At 42.1% G+C, this 24230-nt stretch overlaps 1 protein-coding gene across 2 annotated transcripts; it reads right to left on the bottom strand.

Annotated features, from left to right (window-relative positions):
- Nucleotides 1-18307: 18307 nt before the first annotated feature.
- On the bottom strand, nucleotides 18308-23965 carry LOC148010943 (uncharacterized). 2 transcript variants are annotated; one of them, XM_087671727.1, is made up of 3 exons: nucleotides 23130-23965; nucleotides 19828-22915; nucleotides 18308-19720 (listed from the first exon to the last, which is right to left on the bottom strand). In XM_087671727.1, the coding sequence occupies exons 2-3, from the start codon at nucleotides 22912-22914 to the stop codon at nucleotides 19511-19513; spliced, it is 3297 nt and encodes a 1098-aa protein (XP_087527853.1). In that variant the 5' UTR covers nucleotide 22915; nucleotides 23130-23965; the 3' UTR covers nucleotides 18308-19510. The 2 variants fall into 2 exon arrangements, with proteins under 2 accessions (XP_087527853.1, XP_087527852.1); XM_087671726.1 differs by having other exon boundaries at nucleotides 19828-22928.
- Nucleotides 23966-24230: the final 265 nt, after the last annotated feature.

Consider the following 24230-nt stretch of genomic DNA (forward strand, 5'->3'; position numbering starts at 1 on the left):
CCTTAAACTCGACAAGAGTGATCAAAGAGTTTATTGTTCATAATATAAATCATGTGATTCTTATGAACACAGAAGCACTTCACTGGGATTTATATGAGGAATTTGCATACAAAATTCAGTCATCATTGTTACCCAATAACTAGCTTAGTTACATAAGTTCCTTTGTATTTAGCATATAATTTTCAGTTGTACCATGTATATTGATAAAAAAATAAGTCTATGGGAACCTACAACTTGGTCAACTAGAAGTAATTGACAGTATGCAGGATAAATCACATTGAATCAAGTGCAAAATATGGTTAGAACTCAAGAAAAATGCCAGAAGTCCACTAGGTTCATGGGGGACCTGGAGTAATGGACTAATGTGACCAGTAAGTGGCCTAAGTAGGTCAAAAAGCAGTGTGGAGCTGAGCAGGATGCAGCCCGCATTTTTCCGTGCAAAATGTGGGCCTGCACAACCTGCTGTAACTTGAGAAAGCTGGGAGCTATGGTGCATGCTTTGGAGCATGCAAACTGAAGATTAACAAGAGCTGAAGACAAAGATACAAACAAGGTGAGAGCTCCACTGATCCGTCCATTTGGTCTGACGAAAAGGCATGGTATGACAGTCTATAAAAGGGAAAAATCTGAGAGAAAAGTATTCAGCCTGCTCTTATGTACGTCTTCTCTCATTTTGTCTACCTTATTCATAGTCCAATGAAGCCCGACTTGTACCCAAGTACTTGAGTGACTTTGGGGCAAGCAAAGGGTGAGGATTTTGAAGGTGTATGGGCTGTTATGGGCTGAAATAACCAGTCATAAACAGGGCAGCCCACTATCCTTGTCCATTTTTATGAGCAAACAAGAGATTTATGTGGTTGCAATAGAAGAAAATGACCTCTTTTCATCAGGACTTTACTCATTAATGATTAGAGGAGCTTATTCATGAGTTTATGTACTCTTTTTGAGCTTGATTATGGGCTGAAATTTTCTATTTTAAAACAGGGCTGAAGTTAAAATTATGCTACTTCAGTGCATTTCATGTACCATTGGCCCAAATCTTGAATGTATTTGAAGTCTACCATCATAATACTTGTTTCCTAGAGTTGAAATCCATCTATGTACTTGAGATAAAAGCCATTAGAGCTTGCATTTGATATTCGTATTTGGATTAAGAATCTGAGTATATCCTTTATGTTACGAAATATGTTTCCAAAAGCATTTGATGTAATCAAGATAGAGTTATTTATTTCATTCATGTATGCTAAATACACAGAAAAAGCTTGAAATCTTCTTCCTCATCTAAATCATTTCTAAAACCCGAATCTTGTCAAACTCCAATCTTTTTCCCTTCCCTGAACCTTGAATCCCATACTCCTCTTCTGCACTAAGCCCCGGTGGTAGACCTTCAACCCTTAAACTCGACGACAGTGATCAAAGAGTTTATTGTTCATAATATAAATCATGGGATTCTTATGAACACAGAAGCACTTCACTGGGATTTATATGAGGAATTTGCATACAAAATTCAGTGATTGTTACCCAATAACCAGCTTAGTTACATAAGTTCCTTTGTATTTAGCATATAATTTTCAGTTGTACCATGTATATTGATTAAAAAATAAGTCTATGGGAACCTACAACTTGGTCAACTGGAAGTAATTGATAGTCTACAGGATAAATCACATTGAATCAAGTGCAAAATATAATGCCAGAAGTCCACTAGGTTCATGGGGGACCTGGAGTAATGGACTAATGAGACCAGTAAGTGGCCTAAGTAGGTCAAAAAGCAGTGTGGAGCTGAGCAGGATGCAGCCCGCATTTTTCAGTGCAAAATGCAGGCCTGCACAACGTGTTGTAACTTGAGAAAGCTGGGAGCTATGGTGCATGCTTTGGAGCATGCAAACTGAAGATTAACAAGAGCTGAAGACAAAGATACAAACAAGGTGAGAGCTCCACTGATCCATCCATTTGGTCTAACGAAAATGCATGGTATGACAGTCTATAAAAGGGAAAAATCTGAGAGAAAAGTATTTAGTCTGCTCTTATATATGTCTTCTCTCATTTTGTCTACCTTATTCATGGTCCAATGAAGCCCGACTTGTACCCAAGTACTTGAGTGACTTTGGGGCAAGCAAAGGGTGAGGATTTTGAAGGTGTATGGGCTGTTATGGGCTGAAATAACCAATCACATAAATAGGGCAGCCCATTGTTCTTGTCCATTTTTATGAGCAAACAAGAGATTTATGTGGTTATAATAGAAGAAAATGACCTCTTTTCATCAGGACTTTACTCATTAATGATTAGAGGAGCTTATTCATGAGTTTATGTACTCCTTTTGAGCTTGATTATGGGCTGGAATTTTCTATTTTAAAACAGGGCTGAAGTTAAAATTATGCTCCTTCAGTGCATTTCATGTACCATTGGCCCAAATCTTGAATGTATTTGAAGTCTACCATCATAATACTTGTTTCCTAGAGTTGAAATCCATCTATGTACTTGAGATAAAAGCCATTAGAGCTTGCATTTGATATTCGTATATGGATTAAGAATCTGAGTATATCCTTTATGTTACGGAATATGTTTCCAAAAGCATTTGATGTAATCAAGATAGAGATATTTATTTCATTCATGTATGCTAAATACACAGAAAAAGCTTGAAATCTTCTTCCTCATCTAAATCATTTCTAAAACCCGAATCTTGTCAAACTCCAATCTTTTTCCCTTCCCTGAACCTTGAATCCCATACTCCTCTTCTGCATTAAGCCCCGGTGGTAGACCTTCAACCCTTAAACTCAACGACAACGCAAGGAATTCAAGAAAATCCTACGTATACGGTATATAGTAGAACCTTTGGGCATAGTGGGGGAAGATTGGTTTGATCATGCTGAAAAGCATTGCCCTGGGGTTCCCACATATGTGGATGAAATATTAGTGGAGCACGCTATCGTGGACACTAAACACCATATTGGGGAATATGTGAATTTCCCATAAGTTTGGGACACATGGTCAACTCTTTGGATTTGTCATAACTTGAACACTATAACTCCAAATCGAGTGCTCTATAGCTCAATAGATTCCATTTTTCAAGCACTTTCTAATGAAAGGTCACATTATATGGTTTTGAGAAACCTATGGGCATGTTATTCGGGTGTCACCTTTTTAGTATTCAAAAAATGGAAATTGGAAGATTCCCAAACTCACTAATATTGTGTTACTGGATCCTCTATCAATATCATAAGTTCAGACTTGATGAAGAGGTTAGGTCTAGAGATCCAAAAAGACTGCTCCACACTTCTTAGGATGGCTGATGATAGTCTAAGACAACTAGAAGGTTGCATTACTAAGGTCCATGTTACAGTTGCGAGCGTGGAATGCTATCTGGACTTTAGGGTGATAAGGTTTGCAGGACATCCTAGCTATCGAGTTTTGCTAGACAGGCCATGGATTCTACGGATAGACTATCAAGTCGATATACCCGCTAATCGAGTGATTCTAAGTCGAGGTGCCCATCGTATAATAGTGGATGCTTACCATGAGCCTCCTTAGAGTGAGAGAGCTCCACTATCCTCTAATGAACTAGAAACAGTAGATGATCCATCTGGTAGTGAGATGTCATCGAGTGATGGATCTAAGGAAGGGTCCACTCTACAGAGGATATTTATCAGATAACCTTGAATGAGCCGATAGAGCCTCATGGTCGAATAAGAGACGCGGATGTTATTGAGCTGGATCTTGGTACGCTAAATGATTCGCGGCCAATTAAATTAGGGTCTATGCTCAGTTCAAAAGAAAGAGAGAATTATGTATCCTTAATTTGAGAGTTCCGCGATATTTTTGCTTGGAGCTATGATGAACTTCGGGGTATTCCTCCCAATCTAGCTATGCATACTATTCCTGTAAAGGAAGGTACATGCCCTATACGTCAGAAAGTAAGGCGTATGCCTTTTGAATTAAGGGACGGATTGTACGAGGAACTACAGAAGTTGCGGAAAGCGGGTTTGATCTTCCTTGTTCAGCAAACTGAATGGTGCTCACTAGTTGTGATCAGAAAGAATAATAATCAAATCCGTCTTTGTGTAGACTTTAGAGAGCTGAATAAGCAGATTGTTAAAGATTACTACTCATTGCCGTTTATTGACCAAAGTTTGGATCAACTAGCGGGTAGGGAAATATATTCGTTCATGGACTACTTTGCAGGGTCTAACCAAATGGCGATCGCTGACCAAGACAAGCTAAAAAAGACGTTTATTACTGTCTTTGGTATCTTTGCATACCATGTGATGGCATTTGGGTTGTGTAATGCACCAGGTTCGTGGCAGAGAATAGCCGACAAATCCTTTGGTGACATTTTCCCTAAGGAATTGAAAGTATTCATTGATGATCTGGGAGCAGTCACCGTAAGAAATAGACAATTAATTATCTTACGGGAGTATTTTGAGCATTGCAGACAATTTTGCATATCTCTTAACCCACGGAAGTGCGTCTTCAGAGTCTCTTATGGGCTCTTGTTAGGCCATGTGGTCAGTTCCGTAGGGATTGCGACTGATCCTGAAAAGATCAAGGTCGTAGTCGCCATGAGTCTGCCACTACTCCAGAGGAAGTGCATAGCTTCATGTCATCAGTAGGGTATTATCGGAGGTTTATCAATGCCTTGGCAGAAAGAACATTGCTGTTGACAAACCTGTTGTCCTTTAACTGTCAATTTATATGGAGTGATGCTTGCAAAGTGTCTTTTGATTATGTGAAGCAGGAGCTTACCAAAGCACCTATTTTAAAAGCCCCAAAAAAGGGGCAAAATGTTCTATATATTTTCGGTAGCAACCATGTATAGTATTAGCTACTGTTTAGCTCAAATCTGGGAGGAAAAGTGGTACCACCCGATAGCTTTTGCTAGTCAGAAGTTGGGCATATCATAAATTAACTACACCTATATGGAGAAGTTGTGCCTTGCGATGGTGTTTGCGACCAAGAAGTTCAGGCACTATATTCTTTATGAGAGGGTGGTTTTTTATACGAAGGCGGAAGGGCTTCGATTGTTGTTGAATAAGTTACAGCCGCCTGACCATTTAGCAAAGTGGTTAATCACTTTACATGAATTTGATTATGAGATTAAGAGCAAGCCGCCGAAGCTTCAGGGCATTGTAGAGTGTTGTGAATTTCGGAGAACCAAAAGAGGTCTTGGCTGAAGGAAGTGACATGGAGACTTTGTTCAAGATTGATACGGCATCTATTCCCCCCTGATATGCTGCTATAACGTACTTTCTACGAGAGAGACTGGAGCTACTTTATCAAAATTGGAGAAGATGAAAATTAAACAGCATGCATTGAAATTTTTCTTTATCGCATGCACATTATATCGCTAGTGTGTTGATAATATCTATCGCCGATATGTGATGCCTGATAAGATTCCCTTTATTTTGGAAGAGTGCCATGACTCCGCTTGTAGAGGGCTCTTTACTAGGCGGTTAACGGCACAGAAGGCTTTACGAGCTGGTTATTGGTGGCCATCCATCTTTCAAGATTCCTTTGAGTACGTTAAGAGATGTTATACCTATCAAAGGTATGACAGCAGAGAGAACAGGAAGCGACAACTTACGCCTATCATGGCTATCCTTCCACTTGAGAAGTGGGGCATTGACTTTGTGGGTCCTATCACCGCGTCGGCTACTACTCAGAAGAGGTACATTATAGTAGCAACTGATTACTTTACAAAGTGGTCAGAAGCACGGGCGACGAGGCAGGACAATGCAAAAGAGACTGTCAGTTTTCTACTTGAGCAAATCATCTGCCATTTTGGTCCCCCAAAGGAAATAGTATCGGACCGTGGAACTCACTTTTTAAATAAAGTGATTAAAAGTCTGACTGAAGCTTGAAAAATCAAACATAACAAGACGACCCCCTATAATCCGCAAGCAAATGGACAAGTCGAAAGTACCAATAAGCAGCTTGTGGGTATCCTATCCAAGATAGTCTTCGAAAAGAAGAGGGACTGGGATACAAAACTATATGTGGCAGTTTGGGCGTATAATACGACGTTTAAACGAGCCACTAGCAACGCCCCATTCAAATTAGTTTACGGGGAGGAGTATGTATTGCCCTTAGAAATTGAGTTGCTGACCATTAGATTCGCAATCAATCATTCTCTAGGTGATGAAAATGCCCTATTTGAGCGGTTTACAACTATAGCCCACTTGGACGAGCTCAAATTGCAGATTTTGTTGCACCAGGAGGTTCGGATGAAACGGTTGCATAATCTGAAAGCGAAGAAATATAATTTTAGAAAGGGACAATTAGTTATATATTATATGATGCGTGTAGGAAGCTATTTCCAGGAAAGTTGGAACCTCGATGGGATGGCCCTTACAAGATAGTTTGAATAGGTAAAAATAAGTCCACAGTTCTATTAGCTGATCTACAAGGAGTGGAATTTAAGAATAAGATTCATCTTAATAAGATTAAACCTTATTATTTCTAAGTATGCTAACGCGGAAAAATGCATTGCAAGTCCATGTTGGGGCTGATTTGAGACCTGCAGGAGATCTTAAATTGGTTGATGGGGTGGTTAATCCCATATTTGGAGCACACATATCTCGAGCAAAGATATCATCAGGAGAGGCTTATTTGGTGGAGCAAGGGATATAAAGTGATTGAGCAAGAAGACGGTACATTTGTGTGGAAAATTAAAGTTTTTTGCCATCACTGTTTACAAATCTTGACAAGCATCCCTGTTGAGTTGAATGAGGAAGGTGCAATGGAGCCGTCAGTTCATCCTTTAAAAATGTTGAACTTTGACTATTATAATTACGAGTAGGGGAGTTCTTGATGGCTGGTTGTGTAAACTCATTATGGACGTATACATTATACTTTGATGGAGCATCCAGGGGCCCTAATAGAAAAGGAAGTGTTGGAGTAGTTATCCGAGATCCCCGACGTAGAGTTACAATGAAATTAGTTGCTTATCTCGGGGTAGGATTTACTAACAACATGGCCGAGTATAAAGCTCTGATTATGGGATTGAATATTGCTAAGAAAGAAGGTATTTTGCGATTTTTAATAAAAGGAGATTCCCAGCTGATCTTGAATCAACTCAATGGGACATATATAATTCGAAATCCTCTCCTTCATATGTATCATCGAACTGCTATAACCTTACTTGATGAATTTGAGAGCATATCTCTTCAGCTGATTCCACATTATTGAAATCAGTTTGTAGATTTCTTAGCTAATTTTTCTTATGAGGAGGACCTCTTCTTCAACTATGGTCCTAGTCCGGATGTTGCTATTGATAATGAGGCAGGACCTGGTCGCTTGTGGAGAATGTTATCAGACCATGCGTTATATGGCAGGCGATGGTTGATATGGGTAATGCAAAGAGTGGCCGAGACCCATCTACCACTATTATCTTGGACCCATAGGTTGATCCGATGACATGTTATGCGTACACCTCTTGCTATATATGCAGGAGGTATGGGCCATAATTTGATGCATTTTATTTAGGACTGAGAGCCCTATTTTTCCCCTTGGAATGGAGTGTATTTGCGTATATTTGCCTTTTTCCGAGGAGGGATCTCTATGAGCTAGTTTGTTTGTTTCATTAGGCCAAGAGAGCCAGTTGCTTTAAGTAGTTAATGTCTGATTTCTTTAGGCCAAGAGGGCCAGTTGTTTTCGAGTTTTAATAATCTATCTCTTTAGGCTAAGAGGGTTCTATCTCTGTTTGGTGGAGGTATGTTTAATGCTTTGTTATTTTAGTGATTGCGCCATACAAGTTGACGAAGTTGTGGAGGGAGGCTTTGCTGCGAAGGAGCTTCTTATGGCCATTCTAGGTGATTTCGTCCCCTTTTCAAGTTTTTTCCCTTAAGCAATTAATGATATATGTGCGGGTGAGGGTTACTTTCTTTTGTTTGTTGGGGATTGGCACTTAAGGCATGAAATCCCAGGTTTAGATTAGGTATGTCTGGGGAAAATCTGAGTAGTCATTGCCTCCTGTAAGGCATTGTCAAGCATTGAAAGACTTGTTTTAGATGGGAGTTCTAGTGGCCCTATTCTATTGACCTGTTAGGCGGCCGTTCTAGGAGTTCCTACTAATTGTGAGGCAGTTAGAGAAGCCTATTAAAATACTGATGGAAAGAGACAAAACCCTAAAGATCTGAAAGACAATATATGAATATACGAAGGTGTATAAAAAGGGGTTTTAACCCCTATAACAAAAGAAAAGAAAGAAAAATCCTTGAGCTGTTGTTTATCACCTTGCGAAGGCCTGATAGGTTTTTGGGGACAAGTAAGACCCGAGGCCCATGCCTTGCCTTCCTTGGGGTGATATCTTGCCATAAAAGAAAAAAAGAAAGGAAGGTTGGAGCGAAAATAAAAGTGAGCATTAGAAAAGGATTAAGTGTCGCCTTGCGAGGGCTTGGTAGGTTCTTGGATACCGAGACAGGATCTGAGGCCAATGCCCTGTTCTCCTTGGGTCACTATGCTCAGCTCCCTCCTTTTTACACGCCCGAGTATGAAAAATGAGAGGTTAAAATAAAAAATGTGCTAAAAGAAAACATTTCTTGATCAGGCTATAGGAGTCCTCGCCTAGGAGGAGCTCCTGGTTGAGTTTTCCTTAGTTAGGTAGGTAGTTCAGACAACCACTTAGGGCGACCTCTTTGATAGTTCTTTTTAGCTTGGCTGTGTTGGAGTAGCTAGTTAGCGACTAGCTTCGAGCCTTCTATCAGATTATACTGGGCCTACTCCTCGTGGATTTCATGCCTTGGTTTTGTCAAGGGGTAGGGTGAGATCTGTGATGTGTTGTGTTGTGTATTTTTTGTATCAGCTTGATGCTCCCTTTTGTTGTTTACGTGTAGATCTATTCGTGGGATTCGACAGGTTGAGTCACCCTATCCCATGGTCACCAATGACAAATGATTTTTTATGCCGAGAAGTGTTTAAAAATAGACAAAAATTACGAATTTCAGGAAAAAAATAGACTTCGTCGAAAGCGATGATGGCCATCAGTACGATTTTAAGTAGCAAGTCCCTAAAGCGATAGTGCTTATTTTCATGGAAATCAAACGGTGACGGATGGCCGAGCTGGAGTTTTCCTAGATGCAAAATGATTTTAGGAATCCAATGCGTCTCGAATCTCCATTCTGAGGTCATTTGATCCCCCATTTAATCCCCACAAGGTTCGGGGTTGTGAAGCAGCTACTGGATCTAGAAAGCCAGGAAGAGCGTGAGGACCAAGCTTTGTATATTTCAACGTCACGGAACCACCCGTCCAAACGGATCTCGATTCCGATGTCGTTTGCCACCTCAAAACTGAAAAATCCACTTCCGCGCTGTGTGAAACCCAAGTCATGAACCGGTTCTTTTGTGTTTTAAAGCTTAAAGCTCTAATTAAGGGCTTAAAAGCTCAAGAATGAAACACCATGGGGGAGGGGGGAGAGGGAGTCAGTTTTTTGGCGTCCCATTTTTCCTCTATTTTTCATCATTTTGTGATCGGACAAATGGAGAGGAACCCTCCTGACTATAGGATGAAGATTCTTTGCGTCTCCGATCGCTCCAGACCATGCGAGGAATGATGCACTAAGCAAAGAGATAAAAAACCAAATTTTCTCTCTCCTCCCTCTCTCCTGCTGCATAGAGGCAATTCATGTGCAAGAAATCAAGAAAAAGAGGGGCTGAAGGATGCTTGTCCGACTGTGATCCGATTGCTTTAAGATGAAGAGGAGGTTGAGGAAAGAGGTTCAGCACTGAAGAATAGTTGTTGGTTGGTCTGTGGGCTGCCCAGAATAATTATTAAAAAACCCGCAAGATGCAAGACATGCGGTATGCTCCAATTTTAGAAAGAAATTTGATTGTTTTTGTTGTTTCATGGTCCAAATGTTGTTCATATGCGATGAATTTTTATTTGAACCTTGTTTGCATCATGTTTGAGAACTATAACTACAAAAATGTAAAACTCGTAATGATTTAGAGTCGTTATTAATTCTTTTAAAAAATATCATTTTAATAAAAATTAGTGATTTTTTTCGATTTTGAGTTGAAAAAAAAGAGTGAAAATGAGATAAAATCTGAGAAAATATTAAGTTTCAGTCAAAATAATAATCTAATACAAATAAACTTAAAAAATACCTATTATTTATGAATAATAAATAGAAAAAAATAGTAAAAAATAGAGAAAATTAAACTTTTCGTGCTCAAAAAATATTAAAAAATAAAATTTATGTGCGTGAATGTTTGGCGAGGTTAAAACATGAGGTCAACCCTCAGTTTGACCTCGTCCTTTGTGTTATAATATGTGTTTATTATTTTTTACATACAAAAATGACACAAGACAATCCTTTACACCTATACAACGCAGCAGCATCTAAACGGTAAGGGGGGGGATGAAGTTTGTGCGACGATCCAATTGCTGAAAAGATGCAAATTCTTATTTTCCTCTTTATGCATAGCATTTAGGAATCGTTCCATAATTAAATATAGGCGACTAGTAGCATGGAAGTTTCAGTACTAGTCCCTAAAGCAGCGAGCACGTAACGTTTAGTTAAAATTCATGAAAGGGTTGTTTTTCGCACCTCGCATGGCTGATTTTTTAAGCATAAAATGGTTGTGCACAATCATACACTTTGCATCAAGCATGCCACGTGGTATCTCTTGGAATGCACTGCAATTGATTGAGAAACTTTGATCAACGCTGAGAGGATAGAAAACCTAAGTCGTCGATTAGACAGGTGCTTCCGTGGGGGAAAGTTTTGTGAGGCAAATCAAAATCTCCTGGAACGCTGAATTATGAAAGAGTGGAGTTTGTGCATTCTGTTTTATATGTTGAAGCGACGCATCGAGGGGCCAATCCCCGAGGTGTAGGAGAGTTACAGTGGAGTCGCGGCAATCAGCCGAGAGGTACTTCCCTATGTGTGTATTACAAGGCATTATGTCTATATGTTATGGGATCTCCCTCTGAGGAGAAGGGAAAATGAACGTTGGACTACATATTGGATACAAACGCAAAATCGTCATAAGCATTTAGTGCAAAGTGAGTTTTAAACGCTTCTAGCCCGCAAGGCCGTATGGTGGGGTTGTCTGTTGTATGCATGAGGTCCGGCCAGTGCCATAGCCAGTGCCGGCCCATTTTAGGTCCCATCACACATCCCACAAGAGATTTAAGCTACGAAACCTATAGAACCTCAAAAGCCTAGGGCAGCAGAGCCTAAACTGAGCTATCGACAAAAACTGCATCCCGCTACTCACAACATGTCTCAATCTAATTACACTTGTGCCCTTAAGTCCTCAGAAGCATCTAGTAGCATGACACCCATAGCTCCAACCAAGCCCGTCAAACAAGAGGCCAAGCCACAACCTTAGGAGCAACCAAACCTGCAACAATCACTTGCTAAACTATCTAGTTCGTCAATCAAACCCCAACCCCATCGATTGGCCTTAGACGCTCTTATGAGCGGAGATCAATTCTAACCTTGGCCGCAGACTTAGCGAAAAATATGGGAAATGACTTGGTTGCTTGCCTTAGATACTTGGATGCTACCTTTATGACACTTGCTAAAAGCTACGACAAGCTGGATTTAAGTCTTTTAGATGAGCCTATAGCGACAAATGTGCATATAGTCCCTTGTTCTTAGGAAGAATTGGAATTTTTATTCATTAAGGCTTTCGAAGCAGTTGAGGATCTAATTGCCACCAATATCTCCAAAGAACACACATGAAACCAATGCCTCATTACGTTCTATCACAAGAGCATTGTCCTTGCCACAGAGACCGAGAAATTGAGGAGTTAAAATAGCTCGTTGACACCAACTCCTCTTTCTTCAGGAAATGGTATGGTCTCTAAATTTAATGGGAGCTAAAGGGCTACCAAATCATGACTAACACTAAGCAACAATGTGGCATCAAAACCTCAGAGTATGAACCCACTTATGTAGCTCCAACCTCCTATAGGGTGTTGACCACCATTCATAACCGACCCCTAGAAAAGCATCTCTTGACCCACCTATATTTAGATCGAATTCTGATTGGGGAGGAGTTACACATTGTCAATCGAGTAAACTCCAATGACTTCCTCACGAATGTTCTCACCTACATCACTCAAGTAGGCATCCGTCCTTTTGAGATGGACCACTATGCTGATCTAGAATACAATCCAAATTTCTATACTTGGCTCATGCGGAAGTAAAGCACCAAGAGCACGTGTTGAATTCCCTTGACCTCTCAACCTCTAATCCTAGGAAGGATTCTTCTCATTCCCAAGGGGGGAGGGGGTAAGGTAAAGTAAGGTGAAGTCAAACATGTAAGACGAATGAAATATGCAAGGAAAAATTTAAAGTCTCAATCAATGTCCAAAATAGATGAAAATTAACTTGTGATTAAGGAAAAGTGTCAAATAAAAATTAACTTGTGATTGAGAAAAAGTGTCATAAATTTTTGGAAATGAATAGAACTGCTCAAAGGAAATTTATCTTTTTGTGCTTAAGCATGTTCTTCTTCCATAAAAGCATGATCAACTCCTGCTTATCTTCTAGTAAGAAAGTGTCTTAAGAACACTAATGGTAAACCATGGTCTCATGACAAGAGCTAAAGATAGCACCACAACAAAATCGTGCCCACCATCTTCCATTCAAGGGGACGAGGAAAGAGCAAAGTATAGCCTTTTCCTCAAAAATCGTGCATATAACCAGCTCAAGTTTCAAAGTATCCACAATATTGAAGAGGTGGTAGCTAAGGAGGAGGTTGCCAAAAGGGTTGTGGAGCAATGCAACCTAGCCAAGTACCTCGAGAAATTTAGATAGGAGCTCTTGACCACACCGAATGTGTGGAATTTTTTAGTATCAACAACCCTAACAAGGAATGTGGAACGGTTTGACTGGTGGGGGGAGGGGAGAATGAGTTAAGCAAGTGCAGATTCAGCTCAGTGAGGCCTTGGTGGAGAAGATGCTGGGTCTAGAATCCAAAGTGGAAAGGAGACAGAAGCAAAACGTTTATGCCATGTTAAACATGAAGAAGGAACAAGTCTTGACAAATGATGGCATAAGCATTCAAGACATCCCTGACCCAGAAATCAGAATGCATGCAAAAGTCATCCATTCCCTCTTCTCTAGCCAAAGATACAACCCCCTTGTGCAGAGAATCATTGTGCCCATACTGGAGAGCTTGGCAGCTCACTCATTGGATGAAATAGACTAAAATGGCTACGTGTGAAAAACCATTGATCAATCCGCTAAGGCACTAGCCTTGGGAAGCAAGCCAACTGGTTGAGAATCCCTAGCATCAAAGGGAGCTGAGAGAAAGAAACCGTCGTCCAAATCCTCATTCATCGGGTATGGGGGAATTTTGACTGCTCTCATCCATGAAGCAATAAAGGAGGCACAGGATGGAGAGAAATGAGCTTATGAAACACATGAAAGGTCACCTCCCCATCTTGAACTAAAGCAGTCAAGCGAGAAAACTGTTAGTGAGGAGAAGGGAGAACCAGAAGCCCAATCCAGCAAAAGAAAACCAAAAAAGCCCAAGAAAAAGATGACACATGAGAAGTAGGAAGAGAGATTGACAAAGAAGGAGAATGAAGAGCTACTAAAAGTGCAAAGAAAGTCCAAGAAAGCCGAAGAAAAGAGAAGAAACAAAGAGAAGGCCGAACTACAAAGAATAGCAGAAGAATCAAAAAGGGAAAAGGAGGAAAAAAGAAGGAAGGCAAAAGAAATGAAGAGTTCAGGAGGAAGGAAGAAGAGGACTTGGCACAAGCTATGCATATGTCCATTGAGCAGCAATGCAGACACGAGGAATTGGTAGCAAAGAGCCCACCAAGGCAAGACAGGATGGGGACCAATGGTCAATTGCCAGAAGACTTGCCTCTGCCATTCCAGGCAAGGCTGCACTGCACCCGATCCCACCCACCATGGTGCCATCCACCCCAACCATTGTAGCAACACAAGGCACCCCAACCGCAGTTGATGTCAACAACCTCATGGCATGGGTGCAGTTCTTAGTAGAAAAAACACATAGCTCAACACTCGACTCTAGTGCAGGGACCCCAATTATAGGAATGAAGAGACCAGCAGCCGTGGATGCCAACAAATCCCAGTAGGGGCATAAGCGACAAAGAGTCAAGGTTACCACCACTGTAGGGCCGCAGCCCACTAATCATGATGAGCATGTCAAGGAGCTTTATGCTCAATTGGAAAGAGCAAAGCAGGAGAAGAAAGCTGTGGTGGCAAAGCTAGAAGCTGAAAGAGATATGCCGACTACTTTCCAACAAGAAAAGACACGCCAAGTGGCCATGCAACAAAAAGAGAGCAAGGAGCTAAGAGCAAAGCTCAAGGCCAATGAAGATAAGGAGAAATACTGGCAATAAAAGACTAGAAGAAGAGAACTAGGAGCTAGTTGGAATGCAAAGGGAGTACAAGCTCCTGCCTATAGCAGGCGAAGCTTGAAACACGGATGAGAAGGCTGCAAGAGAACATGGAAGAGCTCACCGCACTAGAGGTAGAGAGAGCACAAGAAAAATAGGAACGTCAAAGAGAAAGGGAAGAAATAGTGCATAGAGTGCAAATGGAGATGGAAGAACAAAGGAGATTGGAAAGAGAGCTCGAGCGCCTAACAAAGGAGAAAAAAGAAATGGCATAAAAATGAAAAGGGTAGGAGCCAACGATAGTGGCCTTGTCACAAAGGCAAAGTGAAGGCTTGGAAGAAATGAAAAAGAAGGCAAAGGAATGGGAGGCCAAGAGAGAAAAAAGTGAAAGACCTGGCGAGCTATTTGGCCCTCGCAAAAGGAAGCAAAATACCAGCAGAAAGCAGGGCAGACGCCGCTCAGGCAAGTCTAGAGACCTAGCAATGTGCCTTTCTCAACACAATCTTGAATATTACACTCTAAAGAGGAGGAGGCACTTGATGCACTTAAAAGGAAGCTGGAAATAGCTCGCTAAGCAATAAAACAAGGGATGTGCTCCCAAATCCAGGACATAAGACTCAATCTGACTTGGTAAGTTCAACAAGAAAATCTGCTGAGAGTGGGCTTGATGCCATAGGAGGTTAATGCATTAGGACTCCAAGAGGAATAGCCACAAGAAGCAGAAGTGAGATCAAGCCATGATGGGGCGCAACAAGATGAGGAGTGGGTTCCACCACCTCCCTCGACACAACCAGAACCCCCTCAAGAGCAAGATACCATAGCAAAAAGGAAAGCCAAGGCTGAAAAGAAAAGAGCTAGAATGCTTGACCAAGTGCGCAAAAGAGCAAAAGCGCAACTACCTACAATCTAAGAGCCTCCTATCCCACCAAAGAAAGACTACTTACCCATGAATTGAAACACGGAGCTATCAATGTGGGAGCAGTGGGAAAACCATCACTAGCCCTTTGATTTCAATTTCTGATACCCAGCAGCCCTGAGCAAAGTGCTATCAACAAAAGTGATAGAGGAAGTGATCGCCATAGGAAGAATGCTTGGTGACTGATGGCTCTCCGAAAGAGAGAAGAATCCAACCGCATGGGGAATGGAATCTCTAGACTACTAGGAAAATAAGGTTAAGGAGGTAGCCCACATGCTAAAAGGCTATGAATCCCAACCTAAATGGAGGAGAAGAGTCTTGAACGATAATGTAGATGCCTGGATGTCGTTTTGTAGCTCCCTGCCCTTCGAAGGAAATGATCCGACCTACCTACTGTATCCTTGAAGGGTAGGAGTACATTTTGATCCTGACATCCATGGCCGATACGGCTTCCCTAAGATCTACAACGTCAATGCCACAAAGACTGAGGAAGCACTCACCTTCTCAGATAAAGATTTAGAGAACATGGCCCACTTTTTAGGCGAATTCTCTTCCTTCCCCAGACCCTGCCTTTGTAACGACATGTAACTATATTAGATTACTTAGGACACTCCTCAAGCAACACCCCACACCGATAGAGTACTATCTTCCGCTGCTCTTTGTGTACATTAATGCAGGAATAGATAGATATGCCATGACTTGGCCGATGCTGTGTGCTGCTCTACTCCCGTCATTTTGCATGGCCCTCTTTGAGGACATGAATGATAGCCATTTCACCAACTGTAGCCATCCATTTTTGTCCACCACTCCTCTCCATGTTAGGTTAGGCCAAAAAGGGTACCCTAAGTTTGAACTTCCTTAGTAAATCATTGAAGCCCCCTACCTCCCCATCTCACACTCAAGAGCCCGAGAAATAGATTCTCTATTTTGTACTGCCCCTCCAAGGTCATAATCAAGGAAAAATAAATAAAGGGGAAAAAAAAACTAAGAGGAAAGAGAAGCGCCTCACGAGTAAAGCAGTTAGACCACCTCAATTCACATAGGCCACAAGCACTACATCTAGGAATTCTTAAGTTAGGTGCATCCGGTGTGGCTTCAGTCGATCGGCTCTGTCCCTAACCCCCTAGCCCTTTTGATTCCCCACTACACATGCTTAAGGTATATCAAGAGTAGGACATACTTAGGGAGGTCACACTTGCCTATGGTTAGACCTATCTCCTTAAGTTGCACCCACCGCACCTCCCTTATGCACGAGCTGGGTCCTCAAGTGTGGTACACCACCCAGGCTTGCAAAAGACCCAGCTTCCAATTCCACTCGCACAAGCACAATGCACCACATGGTAAGGTAGACACACCCCCCCAAGTAGCGCACTTCTTCTCTTTCTAGTGATGATGAATATTGTAAACCACCAACATCGGAGACCCTACCATCCACGCAACATATCCTCGACCTCCAACAACACAATCATTTGCCAAGATTCTCACCCAATACCCACCCACATAAGACCCATCATGACCTCAACAACCACTCTTCCAAGCACCAAGCCCTTGTTAGCAAAGCCCCACAAGTGCCATGGGACTGGCACTCATCTAAGAGGGGAGGTAATGTTAACCCCAATTCGAGACGAAAAAAAAAGTCAAGAATGCAGATGCAACGAAAGAAGCAAGATGAAGAATAACTAAAAACGCAAGGGCGACCTCAAAAATCAAGTCAAAGGCAAAAACGTATTTTTTATTGCAAGGCGCCCCTAAAACTGTTGTAAAAGAACGCCAAACTCCCTCCTATGCAAAATTGTAAAAGGTAGATGAGCATAGGTAAAAAGACAAGGCAAATAAAAAGAAATGAAAAAGAGAACCTTGTCACAATGGCAAATCATGTAAAAAAGGGAATGACCGCCCAAAAGGAATTTAGGATTATGTATAAAAGCCAAAGAGTAAACAGAGAAGCTCATTCTTTGGTGTGGCAAAATTCGACTCTTCTTCTCTTCCTCTCTTCTCTTTGCTTACTTGTGTGTGCTTGAGAAAGGGAGTGTGTGAGGATGAGGGATCTTGGAGGTAAAGCTCTCCATCTTCTCTCTTCTTTATCTCTTTTCTCTTCTCTTGTCTCACACGCAATTATGGAAGATGGAGCTTGGAGGTGGAGGCTTGAGGATGCTTGAGCTTGGAGGTGGAGCTATCAGAGGGCTTGGCAAAGGAGGCTACTCCATCGAGCATCAAGGTAAACTCACTACACTCCTAAGATCAAAGGCGCATCCATCGGCTAAGCAAGAGATAGCCATAGGTACTCACTTGAAACACTTGAAGTCCATGGGTCTTGGCAATTCAGCAATGAGCTCCCTCTACAAGATGTAAAATGATTCAAGGTTCCTAATGTTATTCATGCTCAAGTTTCATCATAAGTATGTCTAAAATTAAGGTTGCTAACCTTTTCAATCTAAGCTATAATTAGAGAAAGCCAACTCTTAAGAAACCTAGGCAATTACTCACACAATTGGATCATCATATACATACATTAAATCTAATATGTGCTTGCATAGGTCATATATTTGTCCAACTCTCTAACATCTCTATTTTGAGTCACATGGCACCTACAAGAGCACAAGTAAGAGTTTTTGAGTTAATTGTGCCATGGTGTAACTTAGTTCAGCTTTGTTTATAACATGTTCTCTAGGAATGGCCAACAAAAATGATTCAAGTAACAAGTAGTGCTACATTTCACCTAGTTACAAAAAGTGCAATTTTCACATGCCTTCAAATTTTATCATTTGCATGAGATTATATGCTATCATACTCTCGACCTAATGTCCACTTGCATAGGTCTTGTGTTTATCAAACTCTCTAAAGTCTCTTTTGATTGCAGCATAGCACATGCACCAATGTTAGCCAAACGCTCCAAGGCAAAAGTGCTTGTAGTTAAATTTCATAGCATATTCCTTTAGAACTAGCCAATTGTTTTACCTTTCAAAACTAACATGCACCAATGTTAGCCAAACGCTCCAAGGCAAAAGTGCTTGTAGTGAAATTTCATAGCATATTCCTTTAGAACTAGCCAATTGTTTTACCTTTCAAAACTAAGGTCATATATGGTGTTGGCTGTTCTCTTAATTGTTGAGAGGAAGGTATCTCAAACCTGCAGCATTGCTTGTATCGCTTTTGTTCTGTTAGTCATTACATGCTGTACTGCAATGAAGTTTTATAAGGAGGATCTTGTGCTTCCATAGCATTTAGCTGGAATTGAGGCTCTACTCACTGTTTTCAGGTTGATTCACAATAACTATAGAAGAATGGCAAGGTGTCATGAGAAGTATACAAATACTGGATTGCTTGAAATCCTCAAAACACTTCCGAGGCACAATCCAGTGTCTTGTTAGGCTGATAGCCATCATGTATTACAGTGTTCTGTTGCTCCCTTGAGAAGTTTCACAATACACAGCTTGTTATATCAAAAACTCCGTTTTCAAACAAGACTAAGCTACAGTTGTGGTCCTCTTCCCTTGTATTCTTGTGAACTGCTACAACAGCATTTTGGAATAGAGCTTGTTATAATGATGACCTTTACAGACAGAAAGTGGCTTTATTGTTCTCAAATTCATTGCTTCAAAGTGGCTGCTTCGTTCATAAATCACTGCTCATATCAACTCTGCATATGTGTTCACTTCATCACATTATGTACATACTGTATGTGAAGATCCCATCCTTAGCAGTTGAAACAACTTGCAAAGATCACCCACTTTGTTGAAATCATTCCAGTTTCTTGTTGTGGAAATAGAGAAGAAAGGCCTCAGGAAAGTCATTTTGACTTCCAAAAGACAAGTTAGCAGGGTGAAGGGATGCAGCTCAGTAGCACCCAAGTTTTGAGTTTTCACTAGCATTCCCTCACCTCCTTGATGAAGACCAATAGGTTAGATAAGTGACAATAGCAAAAAATACAACCAGATATAGGTTAGTTCACCTATTTTAAGGGTTTCAAATTGGTCAGCCTGGTTGAGGACTAAAGACGACCTCTTACAGGCTTTTATAAAATTTTCCTACTACAAAGGTTAAGAGTATGCCCAACTAGCCTAAGAACTGTACATAGAGGAAAACACTGCAAACCCCCATGAGAGGACATGGTCCTCATAGAATCCTCTGAAATGGTGAAGCAGGAAGATGAGTACAATGGCAGGCTGGAACATCTTTATAGATGTGATTTTGGGACCTGCCTTTACAACCCATCACTGGACCTTACCAATGCCACTGGGTTTTGATGAGGCCACCCTATCAGCTCCTTCAGATCAGCATGCATCATGACACGCCTTTACTGCAGAAGAATGTGATGCTGATGATGTAGGAGACAATGATCCTGGTGATGATTCCTCTCTACTATGCATAACTGCAACTGCAGTAGCAAAAGCTCTCAATGGAGATAACTGTGCTTGAAAGTCTAGGACAAAAAACCCTGGTTGAACACCAGAAAGGGTCAGCATCACCTCCTGCTTGCTCCCCTGTATCATCACAAGATCCCACATTAGTACATTCAACGTTTCTCTCAATAAGCAGCCTGTGCAAGTGAAGAATGAGAAAATACAGAGTCTAGTACAAAAGGTATTACCTGAGAAAAGATGTTCAATGGCTTCTCTGGAGAGAGAGACTGAATGCTGTCAGTACAAGGTGTACTGCTTTTGTTTAACATCCCTGTGCTAAGTACCTTCATGCCACATCCCAAATCCCAGCCCCCACAGTTGCATTTCCCACCCGCTTTCCACCGTTCAATCAATGTGGAGGGCCCAGTAGACTCACAATCAGGTACACCATGTTGGCCGGTGGGAAGGAGCACTGTAACGCATTCTGAGCTTTGCATCCCTAATATCTCAGGTTCAGTTGTGCTCTTGTTCATTAAATCACCTTCCACTTCTCGGTTGCAATTGTCTGTTGGAGAGTTGTCTGAGGACGTGCCTAGCACTTCGCCAGTTGCCAAGGTGCCATACTTTGCCACATTAGTACTATCTAGTGCATTGAGTGACAATGTATGGGATACACCGCATCTTGTTTCATCCATGTTAGCATCTAAAAATTTAAGACCCCAGCCCCGAGCAGCTCTACTAGTGCCATGACAATCATCCTCTTGCGACCAATGTTCAGAGTTACTAATGGGCACTCTTATGATCATGGCAGCAAGTTCCAGATGTGATGGGCTCGGACTGCCTGGTGCAACACCTTGATTTGGCAATTCAGAGTCACTCCAAACATCAAAAGAGACACTTGGCCTGTGCCTTGAGCTCCCTTTCATGGGGCTGGCTACTTGTGAGAGATCATTCTCTGAACCCATATTCATGAATCTAGGAGTTTGCCTTGAGGAGCTCGTGGGCGAAACATCATCTGTGGATGAATGCGACACTGACGATCGCCATCCCTTTCCTGATGATGTGTGGCTTTCACCTGTCATGTCTGATGTCAAAAGCCTTAAACTTTGGCTGCGAGCAGCATCATCGGTTCTCCCATCAAAGAGTGAAAATTCAGATACCATGGAATGCCTGAGCTCTCCTGTAGGTGCTACTTCAGGACAATGCACACTGGAAACCAGCATTTTTCCAGCCAAATTCGTAGCAGTTTTATGATCTTTCCGCATCCAACTTCTCCAACCACCCATACCCTTGCCCCTAGTCTTCCTTCTCCCTAAGTGAAATGTATACATCCACTTGCAACCTGAAAAACCTGAGCAGTAATCTAATGTGCATCCCTGAGCTAGCAACATTTCTTCAGACCCTTTGACCGTAAATGTGTAGCAAGGAACACCATCTCTTAAAATACATTGCAAGTCACCATGCATCATTGATGGCACCGAAGCATTTGAATGCCGTGATGACACATTCAAAGCACTAGGAATGGATAATAATGGGTTTTGTTGACCAAATCCTCCTTTCGGAGCTGGCAGGCAGCGTACATTTCTTGGCATTGGAAGAAAGGGCCTGCATGATATTCTGAGCTCTGAGCTGTTGTAACTGACAGATGGAGAAGGTTGCGCAGTCGGTTTTGCTAATGGCACAGAAGACACTGTCCTGCTGTGGCTGCTGCACGACAAACTCGGAGGAAGCAACCGCGGCATTCCATTTTTTAAGAGTGGGGGCCTCTGTAATGGCTTCAGGATTTCAGGATGCTTGTGCCGATTCTTCAATGGACTAGCAAATACCCTCTCGAGCAGCTTAGAATTCTCTGATTTGGCCTCTCTCTTGGGGGTCGGAGAGCGTGTTTTAGGGACTGAAACTGACCTGGACCCGGCAAAAGCAGCTTCCAAATTCCTCACAGCTGATCTAAGACTGGCTCTTGCACCTAGGCTCTTGCTTCTCCATTCCACTTGTGCTTTGAAAGATGAGTGCACAGATGTGTGAGAAGTATGTATGCTAGGCCATTGCATATCAATGTTCAAATCACTAACATATCTGGTATTGCTTAGTTTTTCTTTCACAATTCTCTGAGGGGAGACTGGAATACGATCATTAGAGAGTCTGAATTTGGTGACCCGAAGTGGGGACAATGGAGGATCTTCTGAATCCGGCACCTTATCATTTGCTGAAAATATACTGCTTCTAGAAATGTGGGACAATGAAATTAGAGGATCGTGGCATTGTCGTACACCAAGCACACGGCTTTCATCTTTGTGTCCGTGTAACGAGGGTTTCCAAAAATTATCTCTTGTATGCCTAGCTTGCCATTTCAAGTCAACTGAATACACAGTAGAGCAGCCATCTATGGACTTTCTGTTCCATTGGGGTGTATCCTCTTTGAGGAGTGTTGAAGATGAGGAATGACATTTTACCTTCACCTGTGGTCGAAAAGAGAAACCCCCTTCCTGTCCACAGGTTGAGTTGGGAGGAGGATCGTTTGAATACCTCCAGCCATTGGGCAAGCCGACATCAGACTTCTGAATTACCTTCTCAACAGCGGTTGTTACTGGATCTCGCTGAGGCATGATGCTGGCAGAAGCATGGTTATGCAAAGGTGAGGGAGGCTGATGCTCAACCATAAGCTGTCTAATGACGGGAGGCTTTAGTTTGTGCTCTTCATCACCCCTCTGTGCCAGGTTCCTTGGACTAGACAGAGGCTTGGAAACCCTCTGATGATGAGGCGACGCAGAGTCCCTTTGATTGCATGTCCATGGATTCTCAAGAACCTCCGCATGCATGCCTGAATGCCATAGCCGCGGCTCCCACCCACATTGAGGCTGGTGCTTGCCCCCACAGCAACGTCCTCTGCCCTGTTTGCAGAGCTGCCTCTCCTCCACCAACCTGCCTCCATGAAAATTGAACTCCAGAAAGCCATCCTTCAATGCTTCATCTACATAGGCTTTCTCGCAGGACCTTGCATGTATACTGTCAGCTGCAGTTACAGGTGAGAATTCATCCTTCGCAGAGCTACTAGCCCTGCTTCTGTGAGAAAAGGAAGGAGATCCAAATGTGGAAGAAGAGGATGCAGTCTCACTATCAGAAGGAGAGTAAGGGGAATGACAGTAGCAGTTTGGACTGAAATCCTTCTTAGTGGCAGGTGGGCTAGGGGTCATGTCGTGTTTCTTGCAAGGAAGATGGGGTCTGAGGTTCACTATTCTCTTCTCAACAATGGGGCCCTTCTCACCCACATAATCATTATCACCAACTCTGCTGATGTCAACTGTCTTGATGTGCACATGTCGATCCTCAACCATGCTGAAAAAACAGGCTTACATGAAGAAAGAAACGAGCAATTAGCTCAGCGGTCAAGCAATGTTATACAAGACCAGCTCAATTATCAAAATGACGGCCCTCTTGACCACTGGCAGAAATGAGGCTCCTTCAATCGAATTGGATCACAAAATGAGGGCCATCTTGAGCAGCTCCGTGAAGTCATGCTAATGATGGTGGAAAAGGAGCGTCAAATTACCTGAAAAAGAAGGGTCCTCTTGACCCCTTTTGATACCATAGGAGTGCCGAAAAGCAGCCAACTGCGCAGAGAAGCTTTCAATTGGGGGCGAGGAAGTCAGTCCTTTGCCCCAAAGCTGGGCATGGTTAATAAAACATCAGCTCAAACAGTGATCGAAAGGCAGAATTCTGTAGAACTTGTGCGAACCCAAATTAATAACGATGAAGAGGAGCAAAGACACCAGCTCAAACTGAATGCTCTTTAAAGAGCATAGTCCTCTAGAGCTTATGTGAACCCAAACTAATAACGATTGGAAAAAGCTTGCGAAATTGGACCATGGGAGTGTTACCCCTTTCCTGTACACTCAAGCATGATCAAATGATACAGGAACACAGGCTGAGACTCCCAGCAAGGGGAGCGACTCATCTTGATTCTCAAGCGAAACATTCATTCATTCATTGGAGCCCAATGCACAGACACAGAGAGACAGAGAGAGCGAGAGAGCGAGTGGGGGAGAGAGAGAGAGAACTGCAGACAACCAAGCAGAACAGGAGAGCTTTAGTTTCTGGATGATAAAAGCAGAATTCAGGTAAGAAGGAGATTGCCGCTGACGCAAAGCGTGCGTAGTAACGTCTGATAGCGCGAGATTGCATACATATCAGTTGGAACTTGGTTGTTTTCCTCTTATGTGTGCATGAGACTGATGAGATTTCCTCTTATGCATGTGTGTGTTGTGTGATGAGATGGCTGGCTATGGCTATTAAGAGAGGTGAGATGATGATGATTGACAGGACAGACCGAGAGTAAATATTTAAACTGTCGTACCTCCCAGGCAGTCTGCCTGCCTGCATGCGTTATGAAGTGAGAGGTGCGGCATTGTGGGGCATTTAAGCTTAAATATATTATATATTATTAATATAACCATTATATTAGCCTGCCAACATTTAACATTCTAGTGCAAAAAAACATTTGCTTTGATAGCCCCCCTAGGCCTTTCCTTTGCCCACCACATTCTTGTCATTGTCATCGTCTCATTTCTATTGTTTGTTGTCATTGTCATTGTTGTCATCATCGTCGTTATCGTTGTTGTTGTTGGTGTTGTTGTTGTTGATGCTACAGATA

This window comes from Lygodium microphyllum, chromosome 29, assembly GCF_053477565.2.
Source record: "Lygodium microphyllum isolate KBCC chromosome 29, Lygodium_microphyllum_v1.1.10, whole genome shotgun sequence".
NCBI lineage: Eukaryota > Viridiplantae > Streptophyta > Polypodiopsida > Schizaeales > Lygodiaceae > Lygodium > Lygodium microphyllum.

Excerpts from the sequence above, each read along its gene's own strand:
- LOC148010943 (XM_087671727.1), bottom strand. The coding sequence starts at position 22,914 with ATGGTTGAGGATCGACATGTGCACATCAAGACAGTTGACATCAGCAGA. Across the intron at positions 19,721-19,827 it reads CATTGAACATCTTTTCTCAG|GGGAGCAAGCAGGAGGTGAT; the intron begins GTAATACCTTTT and ends GTGATGATACAG.